Below are 15,368 nucleotides of genomic sequence, written 5' to 3' on the forward strand. Positions count from 1 at the left end.
AATAGATGATGGGGTGATAATAGCCAGATACTTTACCCGATATCAGTCAAATATTGATAATTTCAAAGTACACAATAAATATGGATTGGCTATGGGTATATTTTCACAATGTTACGTTTTGCATTTACAACAATTTAGATAGAAATTATAGTATTTCTCTATTGCATTCGCGTTACAATATTTACGTAATATATTTTCTCTTGAAAGTACTTTGGTGAATGATGAACGAACCATTCAATTATGTTTTGAATATAGTACTCAAATACATTATACGTTATTATCGCAATATGAATAATATATTTGTCACATTATGGTGTGCTTAATATGAATATTGCCATTTTCAAAATCACAAAGATGTTGTTAACTAAAATTGACACATAATTTTCTGTTTTTTCTTGTAAAAAAGTATGAATAGTACAAGTTTGATGTTATCGATTACAATAGGACAGTAAGGTTTTAAAAATAATAATATCCTTTTATAAAAAAAATGCCAATAAATGATTGAAATACAGTTGAATGACCTTGCAAAATATTTTAAAAACCAAATGTCACAGTACATCAAAAAATGTTTGGCCTGCGATTTTATCGGTTTTACCGTACGTATGGCCCTTCGACTTGCGATAACGTCCAATTGTGTGATAAAGTACTTGAATAATAAATGATAGCAACAACTTAATTATCACCGGATATTATTAAAAATGCATGACTGGACCTTTTGATGATTTTGCGGGAATCGCAGTTTTGTTTTATGACGTTTAAGTTGATTTATTTGGCCAGACGCGGTCACAACGGCCGCGTGTCTGTCAGCGGGAATAGTATTTTGATCTTGAAAGAAAAGACGGACAATAACGAGCTGTAAAATTTAAATAAACCTGTCAAATGTTACCCGGAAGTATACTTACACAGTGCAGTGGACAGTTGTTTTGTAATTAGAACAGTATTTATTGGGGGTTTTTATGAGGACTAATTACCAAATGAATTATTTGACAATCGATATAAGTGTATTGAAAAGTTTGTTTTATAAGTGCTGCTACATAGATGGAATAAGTTACTTAAATTCAACGGATTGTGTCTTTAACTAAAGAAAAATAATATTAGAATTATGTCAGAAATAAGAAAACGAGGGACGTTATTCCGCTCAAAGTCTGTAAGGATAACACCTGTTACCGCTACAAATGGACACAGTTCGCCGACCTTGAGGTCAAGGACAACAAGTGCGGATTCTCTAGCTGCTGTGCCGCTATCAAGCATCTCTCTGGACAATCTGCTTCTTCAAATATCACGCGAGAGCGTTTCCGAATGGTTTCCGGCTGCCTCAAAACTCCGACGGACGGAGGATATTCAGTGTCTGATTGTTTCAAGTACGGACGTCCTTCAGGAAATGGTCAACAGGACTTCGCAAGATTCAGTGTTGTCGAATGGCCAGCAAAATGGCGTTGGCAGCGTCAACCTAGAGAGCAAAAAGTTGAACAAACCACAAAGAACACAGAGTTTAAGGCAAACACGGAAAGTGGACACCGGAAGATTGACGCCGGGTGTTGGCGGAAATGATGCTAAACAGGTTGTTCCTAAATCAAACACGTTTGACTTATTGCCTTTGACAAATGGTCAAAAGTCACAGCAAGTGTTAAACGAAGACAGCGTTCAGTTTAGGCGTTGTATCTCGCTATATGAGAGAAAGAGAACGCCTCACTACTGCTCGGAACACCATGGTTCTTCCTGCGACGCCCAAGCCCACTGCTCACATGCCTTCGCCAGCCCGCGACCCAAGTCTTCAAGGTCACACAGCGGCAGGACGCCGGTCGCTTCAAAAAGGCATTCAAACCGTCGCTGGTCATTTTCAATGGGTTTCGAAACAAACGGGGTATTGAGGTCAAAATGTAAACGTCCTGGTTCACTGGAACATCTTAAACCAAAAGGCCCTCCGACAGTGTCAGAAAGGAAGCCGTCTCATATTCCGATACCCATATCTCCAAGGAAGACACAGGCCGTTACTCCAAATAGGGCCCGCACGGAAAAAGGTCCTCTTAAACTGGCCCTCGAAAATGGAACACCTCCTAAGTCAAAGAACGCATGGGATGAAAGGCAAATGACGTCTATATCAACGTCAACATCAGTACCGTCGACGTCTGTACCGTCGACGCCAAATGACGTTTTTCCGTCTGATTTCTCACTTTCAAACTTGTCCCGAAACGACGTTTTTGAATCGTCATCTTCAAACGAATCGTTATTCGGAGAACCGAGAATGGTATGGCCATTATTAGATAAAACGTTGATTAAGCTACGGATTGAATATTTTAAAAATCGATTATCGTTGTATTTTATAATGTGGAATAATGGTACGCAGGGATTGGGGATATTTTCCTCGCAAACGTTTTCCTGCTAATAACAACAACAAAAACCAAAAACAACAAAAGGCAAATTATTCACTTTGATATTAATCTTATATAGGTCACCATCAGCAATACATATCAATTTCATCTTGACAGACGTTTCAGATAAGATCAATAATGGACATTGACATGATGCGTATTGATAAATATACTGAATAGGTCATCGTAGTAGAAAACAAACACATGGTCAGTAAAAATAAGATGTTGATAGTTTCCCTATCTCTGTTGCAGCACGTGGTACCGGAAGACGAGGACGGATACCCGGAGCCGCGACCGCCGACCACCAGAAAAGACGAGATTTTCCACGTCAAGGACTACGTCAACGTCGACGAGCAGGCCACAAATGTAATATGTGTGGACGTTTAAACGGAAGCGTTTTTAACTAAATAAAAGGTTGAAGGCGCACAATTCAGGTTGATGCCAAACCCGATTTAAATGCATTGATGTGTTAAGCCGATTTGACTTCAAAAGCAAAAAAGCATATGATTTGTGTACAGATATAAAAACATAAGCGGTATTTTGGCGCTTCTTGTACTGGTGATTGTGTGACCACGAAAAAGGCACATTTACAAAGGCTTTAGTATTTCACTTGTACACACGCCATGTGCCTTTTTTGTTTTTAGTATTTAAGTCAAATGAGTGAATAATAATAATGTATCAAAATTATTATTTTTTAATGTTTTTTTTTTTGCATCAATCTGTGTGCCCCTTTCACGGTGACTTGGCTGATGTTTACCCCCTTTTCACTCCCCGGTTCTTCTTGATACTCGTTGGGTTTATTTGTTATCATAATCCTTAAAATGTCTTTGGAAATATATCTAAAAAACAAAGCTAAACCGGTGAAGCCCCCACTTAATGAATACCCTACTGCAGTATGATCAAATCCCCCATTTTAAACATGTTTTTTTATTGACAGACACCAAGCGAGCTACTGGAAGACTTTGATTTCCTATTGGAGCACCTTATGCGCGACCTCGAGACGCCCCTCGATATGGTACGCTCCATCTACATGTGGGTGACGTCACAAAAGATTCCGATGATGTCAGCTGTGGGGTTCACTAGTATCGACACCCCGAAAGGGTTTCTGTTTAACATCCGGCAACGCAAGGCGACCTACCCGGAGCTGTTTGCTGTTTTGTGCAGGTAAAATGGTTTGCTATTCCTGTCAGAAGACAAGGACATATTGGCCATGATAAAGTAAAATGTTGAAGTAAAACCAAACCAAAAATAAGTAAACGGCCCTGTCTCTCTCATAGTGCAAAGTGGTTGGAGCAGGCCAAAAATTAAAATGTTTCAAAAGTTCATGTTTTATTTATTTTTGAGAATAACTTATTCAGGAGTAAAACATACATCTTTAGCAACGTGTTTTAGGGTAGAATGGAGATGAGCAAATTTTACGAAAGAAGATTTTATCAGATTTTTTTTCAAAACGCATTTGCGTTTTTTTGGAAAAGTCTGTTGACTTTATAGATATGTTTTGTGACAAAATGCCCCAGACTACCAAATCAACAAAGTCTTGGTTTCTTGATGAAAACAACTACAAAATAATGTAAAATAGTGGATAAAGTGTATTTCCTGGTTTCAAAAATGTAAATATCTTTCTTGAAATAACTGCAATGACCACAAAGACACAAAACATTGTTGATCGAGTTGTGTTGACTATTTTGACACAAAATCATATTCATTTTGTAAAAAGACATTTCCGAAAAAAAAATGCAAATGCTTTTTTTTATCTAAAATTTTCTTTCGTAAAATTTAATCAACTCCTAATAACACCTAAACATGTTACAACGGATTCGTTTATTACGCTTGCTAAATATTGAACCTCAATGACTTTTTAACATTTTATGTTTTGGTCCTTCAAACTACTTTTGAACTGTGGGAGGCCCTTAATCAGAGAATAAGCTCGAACATAATTATTCTACAAAACAAGTTTTGGATTAAAAGTTTGATACAAATTAATTTGGGCAATAGATATTCTGTATGCCTGAGAAACATAATAATTGTAATATTTTATTGGCCTAATGGAAATGAGAATTACTACAATGTCCAACCAGGATAATCGGTAGGAACTTTCAATGACCTTGTTGTTATCTAAACTCAAGCCTTGAATTTGTACACTTGATGATAAAACATATCATTCAATATGCATGTAAACAAATATGCACGGGCACGCATTCATACATTTCAGGCGAGCGCACATCCCGTGCGTTATCATTCACGGTCTGTGCAAAAACATCGCATACGACGCGGGCGAAAAAGTCTCATACACGAAGGGGCGGGGCTCTTGGAACGCCGTTTTGGTTGGCGGCCACTGGCGCCTCGTCCATCCGTACTGGGGTGCTCACGCCGCGCCTGGATACGCTACCGGCCGCTGGGGACTCGTCGACAGCAGCAGTCGCGATAAGGCCGCGCGTATACCGAGTATTGCAACTGAAAACACCACCAATGAGTTCTACTTCTTTACTGATCCTGATCAATTCCTAAAGAAATGTCTCCCGGAGAATCAAGAATGGCAGCTTGTGCCGCACCCTATTTCTAAGACGGACTTCGAAGAACTTCCGTTTTACCAGCCCGCATATTTCGATCTGAAGTTGAAAGAAGTGTGCCATGAATCTTGTATTGTGCACACTGAAAATGGAGTTTGCGAGTTTCAGATGTCCATGCCGGCAGATAGAGCAAAACGGTACAAGTTCAATTACAAACTCCACGCGCGGAGAAACATTTTCGCAGAGGGCGAGTATGACGTCATGGCCTTGGAAAACTACTCCTACCACTACCGATTTGAGGACAAAGAGTACTTTCATTTTCGATTTCCGTACATCGGCGTCTTCAAGTTGGACATATTTTGCAAGGACAGTAAACGACCCCTGCCTTCTGACTGGGTATGTCAATACAAAATCATATGCGCTGAAACTGGCGTCAACGTCAAACCACTTCCGGTTTCCTCGGAAATCGGCTGGGGCCCGACAGACGCTCTGGTGGACCTAGGAATGGACTCCCTCACCCATAAACACCCAATTATTAACCTGGACACCGAGCCAGTGACGTTCGTCCGCTTCGCACTACCAAAAGACCGCACTGTCGAGATTGAAGCGGATTTCGTGACGCACGGAATGTCAAGTGACGAGATGAGCAGTCATGTGACGGTGGAGATCGAAGGAGAGGTGGTGGTTGTGCAGGTGTCGCCCCCGGGGGAGGGGGAATACGCGCTTCAGTTGTACACCAGGGACGGGGAGGACAGAACCAACATATGCAACTATCTCATGGTCAGGACTAATATTGTGGAGGTGAGTGCAATTTTTGTTTGCTGGTTTTCTTTTATATTTAAATATCGTCTGCCTTCGAGTTTTGTTTTCTGTTGTTGTTGTATTTTATTATTTTTCGAAAAAATTATATTAAATACATACATATTTACCATATTTGTAAATGAATTGAATCACTAAATCTGCATTCATCTTATACCGTCAAACCACGTTGACTCGAACTCCCATGGATCGGCGAAATAACCACGAGCCTTGGGGAATTCGAGCCAAGCGGGAATGTTTACCTTTAATAGTATAAAGAAATCGGTCCTTTACATCAAGTTTGAGCCAACGAGGAAATCGAGCTAAGCGAGTTCGAGCCAACGGTGTTCGACTGCATTGTCTGCAAACTTTCTGCGAACAAATACAAATGGATATAAGGATTTCATTTTTTTTTCAACTATCACTGCAATTCTTGCAATATATGCTTAACCGATTTTTTTTCACAGGACCCCGAGTTGGCGGACATCCGGAAGGAGCTGGACGAGGCGATCGATGACGGGGACGTGGAGACGCTTGCACACTGGATCGATCGCTTCTCGGAACGAGGCATGGAGGACCGGGGCGACCTTGCACGCGCCAAAAGGAAACTACAATTATCCAGGCTCAACAGGGGTAGGGAGTTTTAATAATGCTTTCATTTAAAGAATGCGGCTTTCTTTTGTGAGAATAACTGGTAAATACTGTCTGTTAGCAAATTCCGATTAATTATAAAAGTAATCAAAAAAGCAATATCTAGTGATGTTTACAATCTATATCGCAGTTATTCAATATTTACAATGCCTTCTTCAAGCTGCACTCTCACAGATTGAACGTTTTGACGACTTTTTAATTTTTTGTCTTGGAACGAGCCAATTTTTGCGAAAATCCATGGACACCAGTTATTTAAAACTGCTGACAAAAAATTAGTTCAAAAATTGATGTTTTATGCATTTTTCTTAAACCGTTAGTAACGGTTTAAGCCATAAACATTAATTTTCGAATGGAAATGTGAAAATCTACGATCTGATTTTTTGTCAGCAATCTTATATCATTGGTTTGCAGATATTTACGCAAAAAGTTGTTCTTTCCAAGACAAAAAATAAAAAAGTTGTAAAAATGGTATATCTGTGAGAGTGCAGCTTTAAGGTATCCAACCCACACATATGTGAATCTGGATGCCTTGTGACCCAACAGTATTTTCATATCGGTCGAAAGGTGTATATGTGCAGGAAAAGAACATGCGAAATCTAAATAGAAAATAATATAACAAATAAATAGGTCAGCATACATCAGATTTTAGTTGAAATAAAAAGCACACATTATATTTAATGAAGTTCTAGTCATCTGTTTTACATAATTGTATTAGTAATCATTAACAAATGCCCGTCCGAAGGATACCAGAATTATACGGGATCACAAAGCATTAACATTTAACATTATGTTTTTTGAGCTACATATGTACATGAGAACTTACTTTTTGTGGGTGGATTACTTAAGTATGTTTTTTTTTATTATGTAGACCTACAAGAGGCCATTAAACGGAAGGACCTAGACCTTCTGGAGAGAGCCCTGCACAGCGCCAGTAGTTCGTCCCTCCGGCGCCATATTGGCGAACTCGGCACTCAGGCGGAAGCCATGCGCTCGCGCCTCCGCAGATTCAAGCGCCTCCAGCACGAGGTACTCGCCATGGACCAGAAAACCATATCCGAAATGCGCAGTTATCCAAAACCACCTCCAGCCGTGCACGCGGTCATGGCGGCGACATTCCTGATGCTGGGCATCAAAGAGGCTGATCTCAAGGTTTGCTGGGGGGGGGGGGGTTAATTAGTATTATTACTATTATTATTAGCAAACCATTTAACATGTCATCACACAGAGAGATGATTCAATGAAGTAGAAATTTGAAGTTGTAAGCACCAACTGAACTTGAATCGAAATAATTAATTATGTATTTTAATCTACCTACAGAAATGGACGAAAATCCAGGGCCTGATATCGAAGCGCGGAAAGGAGTCGCTGAAGCGGCGGGTAGCGGAGTTCCGGACGGACAGCGTGCCACCGGCTGTTTTGACGCGCGTGCACGAGATATTGTCCAAGTACGACCTGGAGACGGTGCAGGTCGCGAGTGTAGGGGCCGCCACCTTTTACCAGTGGGTAGGTGAAGTGAGGGGTAGAGCAAACCCTCTGTTTGGATAAGTTGTTTACTAGAGAGTGAAATGTGTGTTGAAGGTGAGATATTGAATTAACAAAATGATTAAGTTGGGAAATGACTCGAGACGTTTTATAAATACCTGCCCAGGCTATCAAACATCTATTATCCGTATACGATGATGATATAATAATAATAATAATAATAATAATAATAATAATAATAATAATAAATAATAATAATAATAGTAATAATAATAATAATAATAATAATAATAATAATAATAATAATAATAAATAATAATAATAATAATAATAATGATAAATAATAATAATAATAATCATAATAATAAATAATAATAATAATAATAATAATAATAATAATAATAAGTCGCGTTTAATTACAGGCATTTTCGATGGCGACGGAAATCGGAGACAAGGATACATAAGAATCGTGGGTGGCTGTCGGATTCATAAAAGAAATGTTTTGTAACGTGTCGACTAAATATGATGATAGACTTAAATTGATCATTCAAAAATGTCGATTTGCATCTGTGAATGTTAATGTTTTCGAAAACTTCGATTGTTGTGCAATTATTTTTTTCTGGTCAATAAAAAACAAGAGAACATGTCAAGGGGCTGTCAGTTTCTAAATGAGTAGGTAGTCAGTGGCGGTTCTAGCGGGTGGGCACAAGGGCCTGTGCCCCTCCCAGTTGACAGGCGACTAAAGTTTATTTTTATCTTTAATTGTTACTTTAACATTTAAAACAATGATTTGTTTTATTCTTATTTATACACAGTATGTCCACTTTATACGATGTTTAAAAGTACTAATGAGTGAATGGTTAAAATGCATCAACGAATAATCATGTTTATGGGTTTTGACGGTTGCCCCCCCCCCCCCCCCCCCAACAATTATGACTCCCAGGACCCGCCACTGGGAGAAATTGCTATATCATTTTGATCACCGTACTTGTCATCGACTCTGATATGAGCACGAAATGTTTCCTCAGACGGAGGGTCCTATATAGGTTATAAATGAGACCAACAGTTGGCAGTGGACGGACCCAGCTTTTACGACTCTCCGAAAAATATTTTACGTAAGCAAGCGGAATTATTCTTATTCTTCTAAGCGGGAACGGTCGGCTGCAATATGTTTTGAAGACCGTTCTTCTTGAAGGTCGTGGGGACCGTGAACATCCAGTATAGCGTCAGCCTATCCATGGCGAATGGCCGTAATCTAGTTTTATCTGTGGACAGACATAGTTGGTGGGAACGGGCGGTATGAGCATCTCTGCTGGGCGATTATCCGTGTTGGTAGCGATCAGCTGGAAACAAATGACCGAAGCCCTTCTAGTTATCCCTGGTGAGGTCCGGCGACACAAACGGTCGGAGCCTGTCTACAAGACGGCCGGAGCATTTACTACTCTCGACGTTAACCCATCTGCAGGGCGATCATTTGGCTGTTTTTCCTGAAGGAATCCCTGAAAACGGGTCATTTTGTGTGGCCGTTCGGAGCATCTCCGCTAAGCGGTCGTCCCGGTGTAAAGCGGTCAGCTGCTCCAAGCCGCCGATGTAGCTGCCTTGAACAAACACCGCCGGGAGCTGGAAAAATATAGAAATGTTGACTATTCGACTGTCTGAATATATTTGACCAATGAACAACTGATCAAATTGATTTATGTATATAATATGATGCTCTATTGTATATAAGCAACCGACGATAGAAGCTGTCCAGTTCGATGTGTATCATGCAAGTTCATGGTACCTATAAAATAGTTTGGATTTACTCAAACCAGCAAAGCGGAAGTTAAGGACATTATACTATGGGTGAATCAGTGAATGTTACTTAAAAGAAATTAGATCAATATGAAAATTAAAAGGTTCACCACGCGTTTAAAGATTTAATTTATACCATTGTTTGCAGATCAAATATTTTGAATACCAGTTTAAACTTAAGGTTTTAGATAACAAAACAATAGTTTGTACAAATGACATGTCACCTATTTCACCATAATTAGTTTAAACAACACAATACGGTGGTCTGCAATCGGAAGAAATAGGAATCAAATAAGAGAGTTGATAGTTTTGACTGGTTCAATATATAAACTGCATCATGATCTCGATCGTGTCTCAAATTTCACATATCAAATATTTCTGAAATATTAATTGTTAGAAAAACTTTAAGCGTCATGATTGATACTAACTACTCACCACTGAGTTTCCTGTAACAAGTTTGAGGTAATTCCGGTAAGCCCGAGCGTCCGTCTGCCCCTCAACGTCCACAAAACACACCTCTTCCGGTTTAATCGTCCGTTTCATGTACTTCCGGCAAATATTTCTGGCACCCAGACAGTAAGGGCATCCTGGTCTCGAGAAGACAACGGCTGCATGACCCCGAACTATTCGATCGACAGTGTCCTTGACCCCACCAGTCGCTATGGCAACTGAATTAGCATTGTCTTGGTACCCGTCTTTATATGCACTCATTTTTTTACTAGAATGTTGCTGAGCAAATTTGAAAAAAGAACATGAAGTTCAGCAAGAACTTCAGTTTCGAGTTCAAAAATATGTTATTCCAAAAGTGCTGCTTTTCTGTCACTAATTAAAAATGTGTTCATTACAATGCTGAGGTAATTTCCGTCCATTCAACATTGTTCTACAGAAAAATGCTTAAAACTCAAAATCCCAAAATAAATTGTCTCGTCAATCCAGGATTCTAACAAACCCTTTCTGTTCACGTTGACATTGGAAGTATTTTGGCAATTGGCTTCTACAACACTTGTTAAATATGATTCCGATCTTTGATAATCGGGTGTCATCGTGAAATGAACGCACACACAACGCAGAGCATCTGCCACTCCGATATTTAAATACCGGCGAAATAATAATGCATTTGTTTCAGATTTCAGCAGTCAATATCATTTATTCCATAACATTGTGTATCATTTGTATTTATAATTGAGAATAATGGGCCGCATTTACGGAAACAAAGCAGTCAATCTAAACAATAGCTTTATCACCGTTTCTCCTTTTGTTCAAATATGGATTTCTACCGCAGACTTTCTTTTAAATCGGAATTGTGCCAAATTATTTCAAAACATATCATTTACGGCGAAGGGTAAAACAAACACAAACGTTTTAAGTTATCCACTCTATTTCCATTATTCAAATGCGGTCATCGATATTATGTCATACTATATTTAACGTTTGTGCAGCTCTGTTATATGGTTATGAAATATACACAATGCCACGTATAAAATTTGTTTGAAATATTCATTTAGCTATGTATCAAATTAAATTAAACTCGTATAATTTGATATCATATCTTTGACCCGATGACCCCTAAAAACAATAGGGTCATCTAATAGTCAGGCCCAACCCTCATGTCACGTTTGATGACCATAGGTCCAAGATTGTCAAGTTTGCGTTCAAGGTCAGTGTGACCTTTTCCTTTAATCCGATGCCCCTTAAATTATATAGGGGTCAGCTACTGGTCAGGCCCAACCACCAAGTCAAGTTTGAGGGTCATGGCTGTAGGCGTTGTCGAGTAATCAACAGGACAACCATTTAGCATTTAAGGTCACTGTGGCTTTGACCTTTGATCCGATGACCCGTTAAATCAATAGGGGTAATCTACTGGTCAGGCCCAGCCTCAATGGCAAGTTGATGACCATAGGTCCAGGAATTGTTGAGTTAACAATTGGACATGCTTTGACAACCATTTCCCATTAAGGGTCACTGTCAATTTGACCTTTGACCCTATGATCCCTCAAAATAAAAAAGTCACCTAATGGTCAGGCCCAACTTTCATGTCAAGTTTGATGACAATAGGTCCAGGATTTGTCGAGTTATCACTCGGACACGTTTTGTTCTAACGGCGGACCGACCGACCGACTGACCTACCAAACGGTCGACCGACCGACCGACCGACATGTGCAAAGCAATATACCCCCTCTTCTTCGATAGGGTTGGGGGCATAAATAGAAGTTATAAAGCACAGAAAGCTACCGATGGATAATTCGGAACATCTCGGCCACTTTCCATAGAACGCAACCTCGGATGTATGCCGGTACATCAATGGAAGTAGTTCGCATTTTTTTTAAATAATTGCATTGATTAATTGTAGTGTTAAAACGTGTGTTTTGTATTTCTAAGTTTAAATTGATTGTCAGTGAAGTGTATAAATAATTTAGAAACCCACGAGTATTAGGAAAAACTGCTAAATTGAAATTACTGCGCGATCATCTTGCAGTGTAGTTAAATGTTAAGATTTTTGACATGAAAACCATCTGTATACATCCGAAGTTGTTTAAGATGGGAATTGGTATGGCTGTTATGAGCGCCTGAGTGATCCCGTTGGTATCATCGTATCGTCGGGATCATTTCAGGCGCTCATAACAGCAGTAAAAGTAGTCGAAAAGAATTGTGTATGGCGAAATTTTGGCGATAGTGTGTATATTTTTAATCGGATTCCTGCTACAATTTGGAATAACCGGTAAGATTGTTGTGTCATTTCGATGTAAAAATGATTATTCTTTGCGCGGAACGCAGTGATATGCTTAGGATTGGTATAAGCCCGGGTATGTTAGCTATACAATTCATGTTTGAACTGGACGTTTACCGTTTTCATGACGAAGTGTGTTTGGCAGAGTTTCTTCTCTTTTCAATAATATAACCCTAGTGGATTTTTAGATTTTGTAGAATGTTGAAATATCGTCGACAAATCATGATTAATAGTTGAATTGTGTTCCATGACGTGATAAGAAGTCCATAAAATGTTGTATTGTTTTTATTTTCAGGATCAAGACTGATTTTACCCAGCTGAGGCCACAGACAATTATTAAAAGTAAGCCAGGGGCAGCTGTTGGGATCTGCATCATACATTCAAGTCTCTGTGGTATAAAATTATACGAATGAACTTAAAATATGTATGAAAAGAGCCAATTAACAAGCTGTAAAAGATAACAAAAAAGGACATTTAAGGGTCATTCTATGTAATGACTTGTGATCGTCTTATTTAAGAAACCCATCATAAGACCACCTCAAAATCACCCACCATAGGTTTGCACGACCTTCGGTGTGTTTGTTTACAAAAGTGGGCCTTACTGGTAACTGGGCCGCTTTCACCCGCTACCATTTCAAATGCCACGTGTGATTATGCCTTACGAAACCATGCCAAACAAAAATATTCGAGCCCCAACATTGAGTTACTGGCAATTTGAACTGGCATGGTTTAGCTACCGTAACACCTCTGTCTGTGTTTCGACGATTGTATTAAGTCAGCGCCTTAAGCCTTTTGATGGTCTGTTTGAGCCCCAACCTACAGGTAATGCAACTATACAAAAAGATTGTTACAGGTGAGGCCATAGCATCTGTCGAATCAATATGTCAGATTCAAAACAATTAAATGTAAATATTGTTGTATACATACCTTTATTACCGCTGTTAACAAGATTACAATAAGACTACAAGCAAAATAATATTATTATAAAGCATGAAACTTTAATTGCCAAATTTCAGATAAATGGCAACGGAACTGTAAATATATTTATGAATGTATTCTGTAAAAAGTGTCCATGTCTTTATAATATTTTTGTAAACGAATGCAACGAAAATTGCTGAGTTGTTTATTATTGTTCTGATGTTCTAGCTAGGATGATAATGCTTAAGGGAGAAATTAAATGAACCCTTTGATAGAAAGGTTGTATGATTACTATTGAGGATAAAGAAGTGTGGTTCCTACAACATACACGAGCATTACCCTCATACCAATTCTCTTTTACAATTTTGCATTTGTGTTGCTTATGGGCAAAACAGTTTGGTATCAAAGTTTTAGGCTTAAGTTGACGAAATATCCCTTTTTAGTATGTATCAATTAAGGTAAAAACACGGGCATTTCGTCGGTACGAAATTGTACGGGGAACATCTCAGTAGGATGTAATTTGTGATACTTGATAAACATCCGGTCGACATTGACCTTACTTTACCAGTTCATTGATAGATGTCAAACGAAGTGAGCCATTTCAGAGGTGAACCAAACATTCTTTAACGATCTCGGAATCCGTTACATAACATGTATAGCTCTAAGCTAAATATCCGTGCATCTCGTGCGCGGCACGTACAAAATTACTGACCAGTTAAGCACCTCTTGGTGAATGTTCAAAATACATGGTCACTGATACACATGAGATCTCAAATGTGTCACTCTATGCTTGATTTCCGCAATCGAATCCCTCGTGATCGTCGTGAATAAATGTGAGATTATCGCACAATAGCCGGCTACAAACTAGATCATAGAGAGATCATTTTCTCCCACCACAGATAAGTAGATCCAATAATTTAACCATGCTAGAAATTCTTTTCTCCCACCTCAGATAAGTAGATCCAATAATTTAACCATGCTAGATATTCTTATCTTGCCCACGGGCGAAGATAAAATGCCCGTATGGAACTTCTTTTTAATGGTCACCACATTGTAATTACCTCCCTTGTTGAAGACTGTCGTCAGTAGCATCAAGAAAATCTTGTCTTATGGTAATATTTAGAACGCTGATTAATTATTTCTCGCTTCAAATGCCACCATAAAACAGTTTTCACGCACCATTCAAGAAATAATGCTTCATTCTCCTTAGAACTATTTAAAAAGACCGATTTGACTATTAAAATTAACTGGATCACTGCGCGCATATCCATGACAACCACGTGCTGTCGCATATCCATACGCAATTATTTTCACTAAGCACAAAAGAGTTCCAGCAAAAAATACATTTTTACTTAATTTTGTTTAACTGAGGTGGGAGAAAAAGCATCTACCATACCCGCTCGTGTAAGATATGTTCATCCCAACCCTCGCGCAGGGTGTTTTGCGGAAACTCGGTTCTCGGCCATGGAAAATACTAATATTTAATTTCTGATTGTTTGCAAAGTTGACTCGGAACAAAGGAATGAGGTCAGAGTTGAGTTGCCTTAACTTGAATGTCATCACATTTATTGACTTTACCGGACTTATTTTTCTGAGAACTTTGCGAATGGTGAATAACTTCTAACGAATCGCTGATCTCTGTAGGCATTTTTATATTCGCCCTCCGGTTAAGGACATCAGAAGCTCGCAGATCATGAATTGTGTCGGGGCCTCTAGGGCCAAACTCTGGGAAGGCCGACTTGCTGCTATCTGCTATGTCGACGTCATCAAGTTGGCGTAGTAGCTCCTCGATCTCTTTACGAAGTATTCGAGTCTCAGCCGACTGACGACGCTCTATAACAAGGTGTTGAAGCCGCGCATGCTCACGCAAAAGTACATCACGTAAATTAACACCAGGAGAGGGTTTCTTTGGCGTCAGCTTTTGTAAGTCTGATTTCAAAGATACCTCTTCATTTTCAAGACCAACCAGCTGATCTTGAATGCTTGCAGTATGCTTATATACTTGTTCTTTGGGACGAGCCCAAGTATCCGCCATTTTTGGCAACGAACAAAGAAGACACACGTCCGAACCGAATTAAAACTAAAGAACAAGTGAGAAAGGCGCCAAAATAAAAA

The 15,368-nt window shown here is 39.1% G+C and overlaps 2 protein-coding genes across 2 annotated transcripts; one reads left to right on the forward strand and one right to left on the reverse strand.

Annotated features, from left to right (window-relative positions):
• Positions 1-720: 720 nt before the first annotated feature.
• On the forward strand, positions 721-8,450 carry LOC128227003 (uncharacterized). Its single transcript, XM_052937156.1, has 8 exons — positions 721-2,248; positions 2,625-2,738; positions 3,310-3,536; positions 4,585-5,683; positions 6,148-6,313; positions 7,200-7,480; positions 7,649-7,834; positions 8,236-8,450. Exons 1-8 carry the CDS (start codon positions 1,103-1,105, stop codon positions 8,275-8,277), a joined length of 3,261 nt encoding a protein of 1,086 aa, XP_052793116.1. The 5' UTR covers positions 721-1,102; the 3' UTR covers positions 8,278-8,450.
• A 352-nt stretch (positions 8,451-8,802) lies between these two features.
• On the reverse strand, positions 8,803-10,769 carry LOC128225579 (uncharacterized). Its single transcript, XM_052935455.1, has 2 exons — positions 10,043-10,769; positions 8,803-9,433 (listed from the first exon to the last, which is right to left on the reverse strand). The coding sequence occupies exons 1-2, from the start codon at positions 10,316-10,318 to the stop codon at positions 9,284-9,286; spliced, it is 426 nt and encodes a 141-aa protein (XP_052791415.1). The 5' UTR covers positions 10,319-10,769; the 3' UTR covers positions 8,803-9,283.
• Positions 10,770-15,368: the final 4,599 nt, after the last annotated feature.

The sequence above is a fragment of the Mya arenaria genome, chromosome 3 (genome assembly GCF_026914265.1).
Source record: "Mya arenaria isolate MELC-2E11 chromosome 3, ASM2691426v1".
Taxonomy (NCBI): domain Eukaryota; kingdom Metazoa; phylum Mollusca; class Bivalvia; order Myida; family Myidae; genus Mya; species Mya arenaria.